Source organism: Larus michahellis, chromosome 4 (assembly GCF_964199755.1).
Source record: "Larus michahellis chromosome 4, bLarMic1.1, whole genome shotgun sequence".
NCBI classification, from domain to species: Eukaryota; Metazoa; Chordata; class Aves; order Charadriiformes; family Laridae; genus Larus; species Larus michahellis.
In genome coordinates, this window is record NC_133899.1 from 50,526,042 (window position 1) to 50,542,332 (window position 16,291).

General features: G+C 40.7%; 1 protein-coding gene across 1 annotated transcript in view; it reads right to left on the reverse strand.

The window, feature by feature from the left end:
* The window catches only part of LOC141741583 (cytosolic phospholipase A2 epsilon-like), a 33,508-nt gene extending 18,756 nt beyond the window's left edge, over positions 1 to 14,752 (reverse strand). Inside the window, exons 1-6 of the mRNA XM_074582430.1 lie at positions 14,726 to 14,752; positions 14,244 to 14,279; positions 8,345 to 8,417; positions 3,897 to 4,033; positions 3,067 to 3,198; positions 2,416 to 2,456 (exon numbers count right to left, since the gene is read on the reverse strand). Of these exons, the coding sequence (XP_074438531.1) occupies positions 2,416 to 2,456; positions 3,067 to 3,198; positions 3,897 to 4,033; positions 8,345 to 8,417; positions 14,244 to 14,279; positions 14,726 to 14,752 (446 nt within the window). The remainder of the gene's footprint in view (positions 1 to 2,415; positions 2,457 to 3,066; positions 3,199 to 3,896; positions 4,034 to 8,344; positions 8,418 to 14,243; positions 14,280 to 14,725) is intronic.
* Between the last annotated feature and the right edge of the window lie 1,539 nt (positions 14,753 to 16,291).

Here is a 16,291-nt window from a genome sequence, read left to right on the forward strand (position 1 = left end):
GTCTGGAATGAAGATGGGAAAGGAGAGAAAAACTACTTCAGATAAATAGTGTCAGACAAAATGTGCTGGTGGGAATAATTATTAATTTCAGAGATAAACTGCCATATTTACCCCCAAAAAAGTATATTCTCATTGTTCCCATCACAATACCAGATTTCTCGAAACTTCCTTGCACGATTAGCTGTACTTCTTGTAAATACTATGGTTGACCCTCACCCTCTGAAAATTATCTCTAATCTCTGTCAACAATTCTCCCACCCAGCAACGCCAAAACTCTTGCCAAAACCTGATGAGCTTGTTAAACACAGGAGAAGTCGATTTCATCCATAGCTTTCTGGTGACCCATCTCAGCTACTTCCGTCTTTCAGACCTTTTCAGGGCTCTTTAGTTTATCACAGGTTACGCAATCCATTGTCTCCAATTTTAATGTCCAAACCCTTTAATTAATTACTCATGATATCACATTTCTCTATGTTGAGGGGAAAAAAGCCTTCTCAACATCCTACCAAGATCATGATATTTAATCAATTCACGTGTGCTTACACCTTTATTGCAGACTCAACTGACGGGCAGAACAGCATTGACCAATATGCGTATGCAAGGAATGCAAATGAGGGATAGTAGGGAAAATGTTTATCTGCCTCCCGACAAGAAGCCCATTTTCCCAGAGAAGTGTCTTCCCTTTTCTCAGTCCTGCTGTTACCTAATAGGGACGTTCCCTTACTTATGATGCAGCAATTTCTTCCCTTTGCGTGTTGAAAGCTTCAGGCCACAACTATTACATTGGTGACCCACGTATCACACTATGAATGAAAAAAGGGGATCAGATATGTTCTTGCTGTAGCAACTGAGCCATGACTGTGATTCTTTTTAAAACCTCTTCCTTGGGACTGCCAAGGGTCCTTTTTATATGTATAGTCCCAACCATCATTTTCCAATGACTAGAATTCCTACTTGGACAGCAACTGCAGAAATAGCTACGTTTCTGACTTTATCTATTGAATACATCTCCAGGAAACAGCAATTGGCTGCAAGGTCCAAGAGAAGAGTTTGACACAGAGCTGTCGTGCACATGCTCCAAGGTGAATTCCAGCCTCCATACCTATATGCAAACCCACTCACGCACAACCTCCAAGCCAGACAACCTACCTGGACCTCCCTCATCAAAAGACAAGATTATTGAGACTATGATTCTATCTTTCAGAGGAAGGAAGATGGTAGACAGGCCATCTGGGACATCTACTGGAGCTCCCTTCCCCATTGCCATTACTGATGTCGTGGCACTCCTAAGCTGGGTCTTCCTGTTGCTGGGCTTTCTACCAGTTTTGGTGCACAGTAAACAACAAACAATACACCCTGGTGAGTTCCCATGACTTGTAATAGGAGATTCTGGGACTGCTTTATCTCCGACGGCTTTTTTGCTTGTGGGCACTGGAAGATCTTTCCTTCTTTGTTCATAACACTTCGTTCATAACTACTGCCCTTTCTCCAGCAAGTCCCATTTTCCCCTTCCGTCAGGAATAAAGACATTATTCAAAGTCTCCACCAACACAGTATTCTGTTAGGCCTCCTGAAGTGCCCCGAATGCCTTGAGAAGGTCCCAGCAGTACCATCCCGTCTCTAAGGTTGTTTTAACAACAGTTTCAGTTCAATAACATGGATCAAACTGGTAGCAGAAATCCTTTCAAGTAACTTTCTCAGAGTCATAAAGCATATTATGGAGACAGACTGTGATCCCACACCAGACTCCCTCTCCAGCTGGTGACAGATTTCTCCACAGCATGAATTACTTGACGCAAACACATCCCCTAAACAGTTAAAATCCACCAACACCTTTCAAGCCTACCAAGTGAAGCTAGTGCTGCTCCTCCAGTTTTCCTGGTTCCTCAGTCCTCAACCTCCCACAGTGATCTTTGCTCTTTTCTTTATGCAGACTATTTTGTTCCTCTCCCTGCTGGAACTGATACTCAAGTCTACCACAGCTCCCTACGTGTAGCCAGACGATCAATTTACAAGAGGCCATTTTGTACTGCTGTCGATTTGAAGAGCCAGATTCTCCAAGAAGGAGGTACATAAGATATCTAGGCTTGGCACCCCTTCTTCTAAGGGTCAAAACTTCCCGAATATTGTAACTGTCCTCATACTTCCTTGTGTATTGATTCAATGACAAAACAAGAACAGGAGGAAGTTGGTGCCCAGGAGACAGCAGCCAAACAAGGCAAAAATTACATTTTAAGATATCTAAAATCTAAAAATATGTATTCTGAAATTCCTGTTTACTAGACTTGAATGAAAACAGCTAGATACTGCTTTCAGAGACTGTAGGTTTAAGAAGCACATCACAGATGAACCAGCTGCCCAGTCTATTTTTACAGAAAATACAACAGTTTATATAGAATTTAGGACTCTACTCACGTGTTCTGCAGTGTGAACTCCACCTCCAGCTCCTCACGCGCCTGAAGAGAGCAGGAAAAAGAAAGAAATGTATATTATTTATTTTTCCTCATAGCTTTCATCACACATTACATATCATTTGTAAAATGTATATTTATAATAGCACTTTGGAAAATTCCCAGAGCATAAGAACAATTTGCAAAAGAAACTGTGGTGCCAACTGAAGATATGGGATTTTATGATATTGAAAAAGCAGACGCTAAAACTATTTTTTTGAGATCTAAATACCATATGAGCATGCAGACGTTGGAACTGCTGTTCTGCTAAAACACCCATTTTTCAGATTTCAATTCCCAATATAAAACAATCAGCTGTTTTAATATTACTACGGTTTAAAGTGGCTGAACAAGAGTTAACAAACACACCAGAAATATTCAGAATGAAGGCACCCACCAGGCAATTAGTTTTAGGCTGGTTGCATCCTAGAATTTTACCAGAGATTTTTTCTTAAAAACTAGCACGGAGCACTCATACAGGGATTTTAAGTCTTTATTATAATCGCAGCAATATACAGTTTAAGTAGATTTTTCCTGTAGTGAAACACTGTAAAAGGATATATTTAGGTGGAAGGAAAGAATTTGCTCTTTTGTTCTCATTGATTCCATTGCTCACCAGTGGATTTAGCTGAAACTTCACTCGAACCGTACGTCCTACAGTGAGTTTATCTATGTCAAAGAGAACTGTGCAGAGCTCGTCATCCCTGGTGATTGTGTCTTCATCACAGACCTTTAGCTCCAGCACATTCTGCAAAAGGAGGTTAAGAATATCATCGACTTCTTTCTGTATCTAATTGCTCCATAAGGCAGGAAAATCTCAAGGTTTCCTCCCTCCCCACTCCAGTTTTAGGGGAGGAAGGGAAAAAGAGAAAGACAAACAGAAAAGGGAAACTGATTTGGGAGTATTAGACTTCACATTAATAACTGTACATACACAAAGAAGCAGGCTTGTCTGCCCGAGGAAATGAAACAAGACAGACAGGTCATGCAGAACATTCATGAATTTGTGATAAATAACAGTATTAAAAGTTTCTACATTTTTTTTTTATGGCGTTTGGCTCTAAGTGTATAAAACAGGCACAGATACACAAAAAGTGTTTAAAGGATTCCCTTTCCACCCTACCTAGAACTAACTGATCTTACTGTTATTTTCATGTGTTCTTTATCTTGGGTTTTACTTGTATCTGTGACTGGAAATAGGATAGAAGGGCCATATTCTCTATGGGCAGGGCATTTAGTCCCTTCTCACTTCCTCTGTATAGTAGATGTTTAAGTAGCTGGAATAGAACAATACCAAGGAGATGTGACAGCAGAGTTTTTCCTGAGGAATCTTCAACACCTCCAGTGTTCAGAAACTAGCTAAATACTTACTGCTTTATTGTAGTTTTGTATAATCTACTGACTATCTGCAAACAGCAAATGGTAAAAACCATTTATTTTCACTACCTTGACTCGGCGGTCGATTTTATAGCAGAAAGCTTCATTCCAGACAGGGTTTTTGCTGTTCCTGATGGTTCTTGTCCGAACCTTCTCACTTGAGGCAGTAGGCAGCCACAGTGTCACATAGCAATCTGAAAGGGTGACTGCATAAAGAGAAGATGTGCAGAGTGATAACGTATCCAGAGAAAGAACTACCGCACTGTGCACATTCAACCCTAATAAGACAAAGGTAACACAGTAAGGGATTTCTTCCTAAAGTATACAGCGTGAGGAGCAAATAATACAATGAAGCATTCATAAGAACACAGAAACATCCTCACGCATTTGCCATGCTCATTCCCAATATAAAGTTTTATTTGAAATAACACTGTACTCCACATGTAGTACAAGCACATCTATCCACGCTGCATTTAGTTTTATATTCATGACTATCCAAATAATTGGGGCAGGATAACATTGCCAAAACACGATAATATCTACTGGTATATGTCTCCTGCCACATGTGCTCACATCAGCTCTAGGATGGCTCCTCTGTCGCTCAGGCAACACACCTCACGACCTTCTATCTGGGCTACGGAAAGATTTGTCCTCCCCAGATTTGGTACCTTAACTAGTTGAAAGCCTTTATCAAAGTGCTGGCTTAAATGAAGAATGACAGATTTTTTTGCCAAAAAGTAAAGCGTTTCCCCCATAGAAGCCAAAAAGTTTGACTTCTTTACCACAAATCAGAATTTGCCAATTCCATATTCATTCACATATTTGACTAAATTTTTTAGAAGTTCTATCTTTCTCAGCAAGTCTTTTGGAAAACCAAATCAGTCTCAGCACCAGGGTTGAGTTACAATTCATGCTGTTCCTTCCTACCACTCTGTCTGCAGACTAGAAAAATCTTTCCATCACTCAAGTCTGGGGAAGGAGGCCATTAAATGCCAAAGACATCAGCTTCTTCCATATTCTGCCCCCCCATGTTTGGAGGGAGAACCACCAGGGAGTGAGACTTGCAAAAGCTTGAGACAGGCACCCATGGTCTTTCTCTCATACCTATAATGCAATACATATTCTCTCTATTCCACATGAGCAACACTCAACCAGTCCTTACACTTACTCAACTTACAGCAACCTTGTGAGTCAGAAGAGGTCAAATGATTCAACCCACGGTCAATCCCTGCATCATGCTCAAAACGTGTAACAATGTTATTACATCATATTAAGTACAATTTTCTTCATGCATTTCCTCTTTATCTTTCAGTAACAACTACAGATTTAGATTTTTCCACCAATCATATTTCTACCAAGCTGTGCTTTTACCATGTAGTTAACTACGCTATCACTGCCAGAAAAACCTTAGCAGTGACTATGGGAGGGAAAGCATTTCCAGAAAGCTCTCTTAGCCAAACCTGATCAGAAGAGCGTGACCAATCAGGCACTCGGCAGAGGCAAAAGTGTAGGTAGATGAAAATGTAGATGGCTGATGGTGATTAATGCTAGAGCTTCCATTTTCAAAGAACTTGGAGACACACCAATGAATTAGTTCACAGAGACAACATAAGGATTAAGCAAGTTTGAGAAAACTTGAATGACAGTGTCAGGGTCTGAAAGACTGTCTAGATTTCCAGGCCTATATTCAAATCTATTAAAATTATCCTGGCTCTGGAACAACACAGGGAGAAAGACTTCTAAAGCATATTAATTTTTCATTGGTAAATAGGAATGTGAGAATCAAAGACCACGAAGAAAGATTCCCTTCAATAAAATAAGCACAAACACTTCACTAACAAGAAAACTGAAATGGGGGGAAATTTGATTTTCAATATATATTGAAATGGGAAACACCAAGGTTTAATCAGGTTAAAACAGGAAAGCTAAAGTGGAGAAAATAAATGCTAACTCAGAACTAGAGTAACTAGAACCATACTGTTATCACTACGAAGAGGCAGAAAATGGATACTTTCCCATAGTTGAAAATACCGAGGTTTTAAGGAAAACTAACTGAAATGTTTGGATTCTCAAATGCCTTTTTTAATGCCTCAGCAAAGGTAGAGCCTGCCTGGCATATCCTTGCCACTACAGACAAAAAGATTAATATTTTTTTTCCACAATACTTTGAGTTTCCTTAGAAAACAAGTTTTCTGATGAGAAAATACTCTTGCTGAAAAGTTTTCAAACCTCTCTGCCAAATACACTTTAAATAAAGCCTTGGGAAGCCCAGGTTCTGAATTCGCGTCATCTCAAGGGGATAAAGATATGATAGTCATCTGTTTTTGAGACCAGAACACAAGGAAATAGGGCAATATGATGTGAGAGACATGCCAACAGGCTTCATGAAGAAAGACTGTACGATTCACTGTGGTAAGGAGCGACTGTGAGCAATTCATTCCTGAGAAGAGGAGCCACAATGAATTGCAGTCACAATGAATCGCAGCATAAGCAGGCAACCTGCTGGTGTACACAAATCCACACATAATTGTGCATGCAGGTTTGCAGATGTAATTGCAGTGACTGCCTGGCCAGCTCACATATTTTGTTGATGCAAATCAACACTTAGGCATTTGAACATCTGGGGTTTGTTAAATAAGAAGTCAGCGCATAAAACTGTAAGCCCACGAAGTGTGTATTTCTGCACATTAAAATAGGATTTTAATCTGTAAGAAACCCAGAACTTTACAATTTACAAGCTGCTCTCAATTTGCCTCATGAACCAAATCCCTTTTTCAAAACAACACAGTAAATATCACAAAGTAGTTTGATCATCTGTCATTTATAGAGTAAAAAAATACTAAGACGTAAACAGTAAACAAAGCATCCAGTAAATCATGGCAGATTCTTTAAATAAAAGGAACAAGATAAATAAGCACAGTAGTATTACTTTGCTGAAGATGCAGGAGTAACCCAGAATACCACAAGTGAGTGTAGCAGAGATTTGTTCCCTGATAGTAATCATTCATTCAAAACCACTGTTGTTAAGCACAACTTCCACATGTTCCAACCACGTTCTTCCTGCCAGGAACCACCAAATCCAACCTCAGATAAGAAGATAAAATTTTCTCTCTACTCTTAACCCATTACATTAGTTGAATTCTCAAGATATATAGTAGATTAACTAAAATTTACAGCTGGTTTCCTTACAAACGATGATGTTCCGCATGAAATTCTGAGTGTGCCAAAAGAAATTTAATTTTGAGCAGTGTTCAGCAAGATTTTGGTGAACATATTGTGGACTTTTCATCTCTGGTTTACGTCTTTCCATTGTATTTTTACAGTCTTTCAATTTGAATTTTTTTTATTCTCTTTGTCTTTATTTCGCCGCCTTCTTTCATGCCTTTCCAACTTCTTTACACAGAGGTTTCACCATTCAAATTTCCCCATGGAAGTGACTCAGTGGCATAACTGCATTTTGAAAGGCACCTGAAAAAGCCCCAGTGCACCCAGAAGAGTGAGTTATTGGGGGCCCACATCTGTGGAACAGAAGCTGTGAGGAAGCTCCTCAATGAATCGGGAATTTTAAAATACAGAATTTAACCAGTCCCTCCAGTGGGTGAGTCAGTGTCACTTTTGGACAGTGAACAAATGGTTTATTCCACCTATTGCAAGTCTCATTCTTCCACTGAGAATTTTTGGTTTATATTTGCTGCAACACCGGTACCACAAGCTGGTGCCCACTAGTCTGCCGAGGCAGAGAAGGTAAATCATTACTGGGCTTTCACAGTTGGATATCACCAGACTTGTGGGCTTCCCTACTGCAGACAGTTCTTCTATCTTGGTCCCTTCTCACTATTAACTCTTGTTCTGTGATCTGGCTATGACGTTTTTCTCTTGTAGTCTCTATTCTAGATACCCTTTTCTCTCTTCCCCTCACTCTCCCTCACCTAAACTCCTTTAAAACACTCACAGTAGTGCTCTGTTTAATTTTTTCTTTTAAATTGCTCCATTCTCTAGATTAAATAAATTCCCAGATATACTGGATTTTATCACCTCTTCTTGCATATATATAAATTGTGAAGAAGTAACAGAATGTTTTTGCTTGTACTTCTGTTATTTTCATAGGCTTTCCTACTACTGCTGATTTTACATTTGCATCACCGGTCCTCTACTTTCTTCCGTCCAAAAATTCTGTAGGGAACACTCAGGTTTCTTACTCAAAAGTGCAAAAATTTTCATCATTTAAAGAGCAGCCCTCTGATCAACAGCTAAGTCTGATGTCACAAGGATAGGAAATAAACGTCATACAGTGAGGTATGAAAGCAAGAGATCAAACGTACCACCTTACTTGAATTAGCCTCTTTAGGCTTAAGAGGAGAAAGCAACACTTCAGTATCACAGTAAAAATAATTCTTGCAAACCTGCAGCAACATATCTTTCTATTCCTACACAATTTAAGAACAGCAACATTGACCAAATATTTTCTTTACTTTAAAGAATTATAAGAACCATCCAACAATAGTAGAAGTACTCACGCACGTCTGCCTTCCGGACGTTCCTCACTCTTAGGATTTTTACAGTAAGCAAGTTGAAAGGAGATACTGGTCTCTGCATGACAATTCAAAAAAAAGAAAAAGAGAAAAAGAGATTACACTGAGATTAGTATCATAGTGTGTAGTCACAGACTACTATAACCCTAAATTTCTAAGAATGTAGACAAAACAAGGTTTTTAAGGTTGAGCCAATATCATTTATCAAACCAACTGGAACAGTTGGGAAAACTATACAAATTTCTGGCACAGAATCCTTTTCAGGTCTGAAATAGAAGCAACAGATTTCAAAACCACATATGAGCTGAGAATAGGAGCTGAGAGTTTGATTTGATAAAGATCACATCTTTCTAACTCTGCTCCGTTATTATCACAATAAACACCCCTACAGCGCACATGTGGGTTTCCTCGCCTCTTACACACCACTGCCTGCAATAGAACAGACTCACTGGGACACCAAACACCGTCACAGTAGCTGTGCAAGTAAAGCTAAGCAATCACCATGCACCAGCAAAAGCTCCTGCACCAGCAGAAGCTCCCACATGCAGCCTAAAAGGCCAGAAATGCAGCTCACAGTAACGAAATACTTCTCATGAAGACTCTGATCCATCTCTGATCTTCAGCCCTCACCCCAGCAGAAGGCTACTAAACTCTTTCCAGAGATGATCTTGGGAATTAATTCGGAACTGCACTAGATATCAGACACCTTGGGCTCAAAGATATTAATTCTGCAATACCTCATAATTTCCATGGCTCATACTAATATGTTTTCATATTCCTCAGGTTATAAATTAACCTTCCCCCATTTCACCTGGGAGATAACCACTTAGCACCTTTCTCTCCCCTCCCACTCTAACATCTCCTCTGTTTCATAGGTACCATCTTTCCTTTTAAAACCAATGTATGTTCAGATGTCATTTCTCTCAACACTTGCTTCAAATTGGTATTTAGCTTTCAGTCTACTGATTCTGTTTTTAGAACAGAAACAGGTGTTTTATGCCCAGAAACTTGTCTCATCTTTCTATGTATACCAGTTTGTAAGAACAGACATCAACTCTAACCGTAAACCCTCTCACTCCTGCATTCATAGACTTACTGTACCTTAGTAAAGTTAATGCAGTGTCCTAACACAAACACGTGGGTTTTATTACTTTGCATCTGAAGTGCCTCTGTTAATCATAAGCAACAACAGTAAAAATGATGTATTGATGTTAACTAGTAAAATCTACCTTTCTACTATTTCCTTCATACACGCTATACATTTTGCCAGCCCATTTGTCTTTCCATCTGTACCACAAGGCTTATCCTGAAGTGTTTCACAATGCTTTGACAAAGTGTTAAGCAACTGGGACTGTGAAGTGACATTGGGCACTAACACAATGTAATGAAGTAGGTCCTTGTCCTCACCAACAAAAACCTCAGCACCCCTGAAAATGCATCAGAGATGAAGAACAGTCTCCAAGAAACAGCCTGGGCAATCCCCGGCACATCCTCTTGTACTTCCCTTTGGGTGGGCAAGGGGCCTGAAGATGCAGAGTTGAAGGTCAGTGAGACAGCAGCAGGAGGGTTGGATGGGCACATGATATGGGCACATTTGTTCTACATTATCTTAACCTGTCCAGAATAGCACAGGGCATAGTTTTATGGTGCATAGTTCGCAGACACTTGAATTGTCAGCTGTGGGACATTGCAGTTGTCTCAGAGAGTATATCACACATCTACCTGCTCCATTATCCCAAACATGGCCACTTGGACAGAAACACCTTGAAAGAAAAAACTAGTTTTTTCATGGGGAGAGGAAAAAAAAAAAAAAAGATTAGAGTCTCCAACCTAAAGCAACCAAAAGACATCATGACCAGACTATGCAGTTGAATTGCCAGAACTACTGTTCTATATGCATTAAATAGAACTGGGTAAAACACAGAAGCACTCCTAGGCGCAGGGACCAACAGCCAAGGCTTGCCTCTCCCTGCCAAATCTACTGACAGGTGTGCTGCATTTAGGTTTGGTCCCTGCTTTCCCATCCAATAAATCCTAAATGTTTTTGTCCTCAGAACTGCTATTTCAGCAGAAGAGGTGGAGTATTTCTTCAATCAGGAAGGAGGGGGCCTGCATCCCTCAAATACAGAAGAACAGACTTGAGAAGTTCCCCATGCCAGGGAAGTATCATAACCACTAGGCTGGACACCATTTTAAAGGAATAACCTTTGCCAGTTCTTTGAAAACAAGCGTCTAGACCTCTACTTTGTGCATCTCAAGTGGATAGTGGTATCTCCTTGCAGCCTGAAGGGGCACACAGAGACAGGATCTAAGAAGGGTGTTTCTGTGCTCAGCTGTCCCTGTTAGCTGGATGTACAGATTTATACAGTTCCCTTCTCAGCTGTCACAATTCCCATTCTGATGTTTCTAACTCTTCAAACATACTGAATCAATCCTCAGTGCTTCATTTTGGCTTCTGGAGTCTTTTCCCACACTACAGACTTGGAAGTCCGGTCTTATAGCTCCTAACTTTTAGGTGTCTGAATGCTTCATCAAGTCTAGCAGTCAGCAACTTTCAGAGATTCACACAGAAAAACTATCTTAAACAGGGTAATCTGCTAGTTGTAGGCAATGACTCCCACATCTTTCCCTTTAACATGACGATGACCATATCGCAGGCTGGGTAAGTTCTGAGGCCAGAAGCCTCCCAGGTCAGTTATTACACACACTTCGACTTTCAGCTTCTGTATTTATTTTGTCTGAGACATGATTGTTACCTCATAAACCGGAAACACAAGCCAGGCATTTTAATAAGCAGTTTGAAACTACCTAAATATATGAGATTGCAAACACAGGACTTGGTCACACTAGCCTACGTCAGATAAAAGTTCAATTAAGTCCTGTGGCACACTTGTGCAATCCTTACATATCTAGTCCCCGGGAAGTCAATAGGAGTGTTCACATACGTGAGTGCTCATCCATATGAATAAGAGTTACATAACTAGGCTCTGAAACTGCTCTGTTTCAGTAAAATTCCAAGCTTAAAAGTCTTTTATAGAATTTTTTTCTTGAGGAGACTGGAGTGAAACACATACAACATTCCCAAGTTACATCAAGAGAAAAGGCAGTTATCAAAGTACAACAGCGTGTCAGATCTATTTGGAGCAGAGCATTCTTCTCTTAGGTTTCCCTTCAAAAAGGAACAGAAATATCACCAGTACTTTAAAAACCATGAAGGCCAACAAAGAAAACGCTCAGGCCTGTCAGAAAGAGCGGGAGTACTCTAAAACACAGATCTTTGCCTTGCTTCTGACCTGGGTCAGGTATGTGGCACCTTTAAACTTCAAAGAGTTTTGGAGCCCCAAGGGCAGGCAGGATTTCATTATGTTACTATGTCTACCACCTCAGGCAAGGTCAAATGCATAAGAAAAGCTTTTTCCTTGTATTCCTGTTTTGTATTTATTTCACCCATTTTAAAATATCCTGTAGCTGGGTATTATTAAGTCAGTAGAAGTCACTGGGGTTGTTCCAGAATAAAAATAAAAGAAGCAGCAGTGACTCAAGGCCTGCTTCTTTCCAAGAGCTATGTAAAACTTGTGTGGCTTCAGACTGCCATATTCATGTGATTTTATTTCTCTTCCTGTTTGCAGCTCCACAGCCGGACTTGCACGTTAGAATAAATCCAAATCTTAGAAGAGAAACCAAGTCAAGCATTTCCACAGTTCAGCATGGCTTTTCTCAAGACCACACTAGCCTATATTATTTTGATATGATCCAGTAATTTGAGTAATTTAAAAAGTATTACTTTTCTGCCTGTCAGCTTAAGGGCACTACCGACATCTTCTCACCAAATGTTTTACATATTACCTTTAATTTAAATGGCCATTCAAGTTTAAATCACACACATCCCATGGGTTGCCCTGAAACTGACTCTGATAATGAAAGCCGATTCCCTTAACTGAGCCATTGAGTAACAAAAAAAAAAAAAAAAAACACCCTCAGATATACTATGCTGATATATTTATCATCATAAATACTAACTTTCATGGCAAAAGAAAGGACAAAAAATGTCAGGTCTTTCCTGACTTTTGCCTCTGTGAGCCTTGAAGACTCAGGACAGAAAGAAGGGGCTCTGTGTCCTACTCTAAATTCTACGTACTATATTCAGGCCAGATCTGCCACCCGAAATACCATAAAGACAAGAGGAACAATCTAAAGTGACTGAATTGTACAGGTCTCGCACCTAGAGACCTACTAATAACGTTAAAAGCACTAAGGATAAAAAAACAGCTTGATCTTCTAAAGGCAGGCTAAGTATACAGAATTAAAAGTAACAATATTTATGATACTAGCATACTTTCTTAGAGCTGCAAGACTACACACAGAGGCCTAAACATCACTTTAAAAGCTGTGTTTTGAAGAAACTCTGCAATGTCTTTGCTTTACTCCAGCATTTCACTTTGAACAGAGAAGGTAAGTGGCTCTCGGGCACAATCAGGCATCAGATAGTATCTGTCCTGGTTTGAGGTAAAAGAGAACCAACTTTCTGTTCAGTAATTTTATTTCTTAGCTAGGCCTCTTCTAACTGTCTGAAATTAACAGCATATTGTGCCAAAACCAGTTCGTTCTCAGAGTGATAAGATCAATATTTACAATTAGTGCCAAGGAATGGTACGCAGAGAGACTCATGCTTATACTTACTGCTATAACAGCAAAGGTCAGCTAATTTCGTTATTTGCCCCACTGAAGGGTCGGAAGTGTAAAAGCATAGAGGGGTCCCACCGGCAGGGAGGAGCGGACAGGACAGGTGACCCAAAACTGACCAACAGGGAGAGGTGGAGGGAGAGCATCTGTCACCAGCCATTGGCCAATTTGGCCAAAACCACGACACTATCAATAACAGAAAACCTTCACAAGGAAGACCAAATTTACCACCATTTGGGAGAATCTCTGTATCACTGCAATCCCCCCAGGAGGAACCAAAGCCCAAAACAAAACAGGCTGGGAAACCCCCCTGTCACCGAAGCAGGGGCAAGAGCCCATCTTTCCAACTACAGATCCCCAGAGTCGCAACTGATATTGGCAGCCCCAAACCCATTGCAAGCGTCTGAAGACAGCCCCATCCTGTTGCCACTGCCTTTGTTCCCATTCACTAGCTCATAGCAGCTTATCATCTGATGTATTTTCCTTTATGCTAATATCTGTTAACATGAACATTTGCTAATTGCCCAGGGAGTTTTCATTTGCCTGTGCAAAGACTTCATCCTCAGTTCAGCCTTTACAAAACAACTTGTTGCTCTTTTTTCACCTTCAGAGAAGTTTGGGCACTGCTCTCACTCCTACCAGACCAATGAGACTGGGCTTGTCAGGAGGCTGAACACAACACATTTATTCCACAGTTTTAATTGTCCTGATGCTGTGTTTTTAAACACCGTGTTACACAGAGAATTGCAAACTCTACGATAGGTCCTTACAGAGCAAAGAAAGCCTACAAGGAATACTACAACACTAAGAACAATTGAAAGACCCTTTTAAATGAAGTCTTCTTATGAAAAAATAACATATAAGACAAGTGGGTGTTTCATCCAAATAAATCAAAACACAAAAAAAGCGAGGAATTAAAAAAATTAATGTAGGTGAACTATAAAATACCCTGACACAGCGTAAAACCTACTCACAGCATCATAAGCACCAGACACCAGCAGAGACCAGACTATTTAGAGTTTACTGAAAGCCAAGGCAATATTTCATTTACGGAGTTGAAGCTGCAGCTCAGCTTTTCAGTGTTCAGTAAATATTGCAGTACAGTTTTCCCCCGAGCCATTGAATTCCTAACATTTTTTCTGGTGATCTACATTCAGCGCTGGACAGCATTTAATGAAGGGCCAAGCTAATTACTACCTACCGTTCTGTCCACTGGTGCTGAGGTGCCCGTAAAAGTCTAGGAAAAACAACACAAGGCAAAGTTAAGAAAACTAAGCTACGTGTTACACTCTTATTTTAGGCTGACATTTAAAAACATCTCATATTCAAAGCCGTACTTAGAGCTATTCTCATTAACGACACTCATTAGGTGCTTTACCCATCACCAAACCCATCACAACTCTGTGCCAGCTTCTCATTTCCTTGACATGAAGCTTCTTTTTAAGGATGCACAGTAAGTAACGTTGTTAGCCTTAAAACATAGGTTGAAAATGCAGACATGCCACGAGGTTCTGTAAAAAGCTAGATTAGCAAAACCATTGTTGCAACCACAAGGTCTAAGGAACAGCAAACTCGCTTTCCGTGGATTGCCCGTACATCTCAAAGAGCTTGGTCTCCTCTGTGATCAACTTAAATGGAACATCAGACAATTTTACCCACTTACTATCAGCTTCTTTTACTTACCTCATTTGAACTTAAATTTGATCCCATTGCAGCCCCAGTTGCATATAAGTCCAATGTTAAAAAGATACTGAGTCGTACAGCTGGCAGGAACTCCCCATGCAGATTAGGGGTGGAGGAATAGGGATTTTATGACAAGGCTCTCCCGCCCCACCCCTTTGTTATTGCCAGTCATTAGGCAATCCCCTCCCTGCTTCCTGCAGCCTATTAGAGCACCTCAACTGAGTCAGCAGAACAAAGAGTTATTTCTTTTTTTACCTATCGTGATGTCTGGGGGGGGACATTGGAGCCCCTTTCTGCCCAGGGATTGCTTTCTTGAAAATACTGCTGCTGATAAGTTTTGCAGTTACACAACATCTCTAACCCCAAGCAAAGCACTTGTGACTAATGAAATCACAGGTCGCAGAGTATCTATCTCTACACTGCCACCATTATACTGCAGGGTAGTGGAGAGTGTTCTCAAGAGCTTCTTTCCAAACCATGAACTCAAACACCTGTAGCAGTCCTCCTGTAACAGCACACTGTTCAGCAGGTAAGTGACCCCGTTGCAGTGACACAACTAAGTGATTGCAGGACCCACTCTCCCCTGAAGCTGCACTGGGCATCTCTGTGCTACACTTGCCATGTGCCCGGTATTCTTTGCCTAGATATTTAACATATATCTAGAAAAAAAAAAAAGTCAATCAATGTCCAGAAAACTTGCAGTTTGATTTTGAACGTAACAAGAGGGAAGGGAGGAGCTATAAGCAGTAGGTGAAACTTGGGGGTGGAAGGGTGAGGCAGGAGAGAGTTGTGCTCCCCTGCGTGGGCCCAGGAAGCGCAGCAGTTCACCCGTCCTTAGAGCTTACTTCAGAGGGATCTTGTGCGTGCTCGCTCTCACAGTGGAAAACACTGGGGCACAAAACCCTCCCTGATTCCTCTTCACTCTGGTGTGCAGTGACTCACCGCCTGTAAGAGCAGTGCACTACAGTAGCCCTAAATTAGCACGTATGTGCAAGCTGGTAGATTTTGGGGCATGCAAGACCAGAATCCAGCTCTACCACACTCTTTCCGGTCTCTTTGCTTGATGCCAGCCAGTGGCTAGTACTCACTTTCGCATCATAAGATCCAAGTGAATATTTTTAAATCAATCTCATACATATTGATGAATAATTCACTTCATGCAGGTAAAGAAAGTAACCTTGCAAACTGCAGTGGGTGCCACCTAAATGCTCTGCCCTCTGCCATGGACGTCAGTATCAAAGCAATTCTGTACAGAGGAACAGAGGAGGTGTTCTCCAAGGAATGCTGTTAGAGTAAAATCCTCTTTTTACACGCAAGCTACTTCCTTCTGTGTTGATGTCTGTGTGATGCACACATGATGACTGTTCAGAAGGTCTTATCCAAAACGTGCAGTGGGACTATCTTAGTAGCCCGCTGCTCACTCCATAGTCACACTTTGCGCAGCTTTCTCAATAGGTATGGAATCAAAGAAAAATGTCTCATAAATATGAACCTGCAGCATCTAAAATGCTCCTTGAAAGAATGACCAAAAGATATTTCTAATGGAGATGAACATCTCTACGTCAA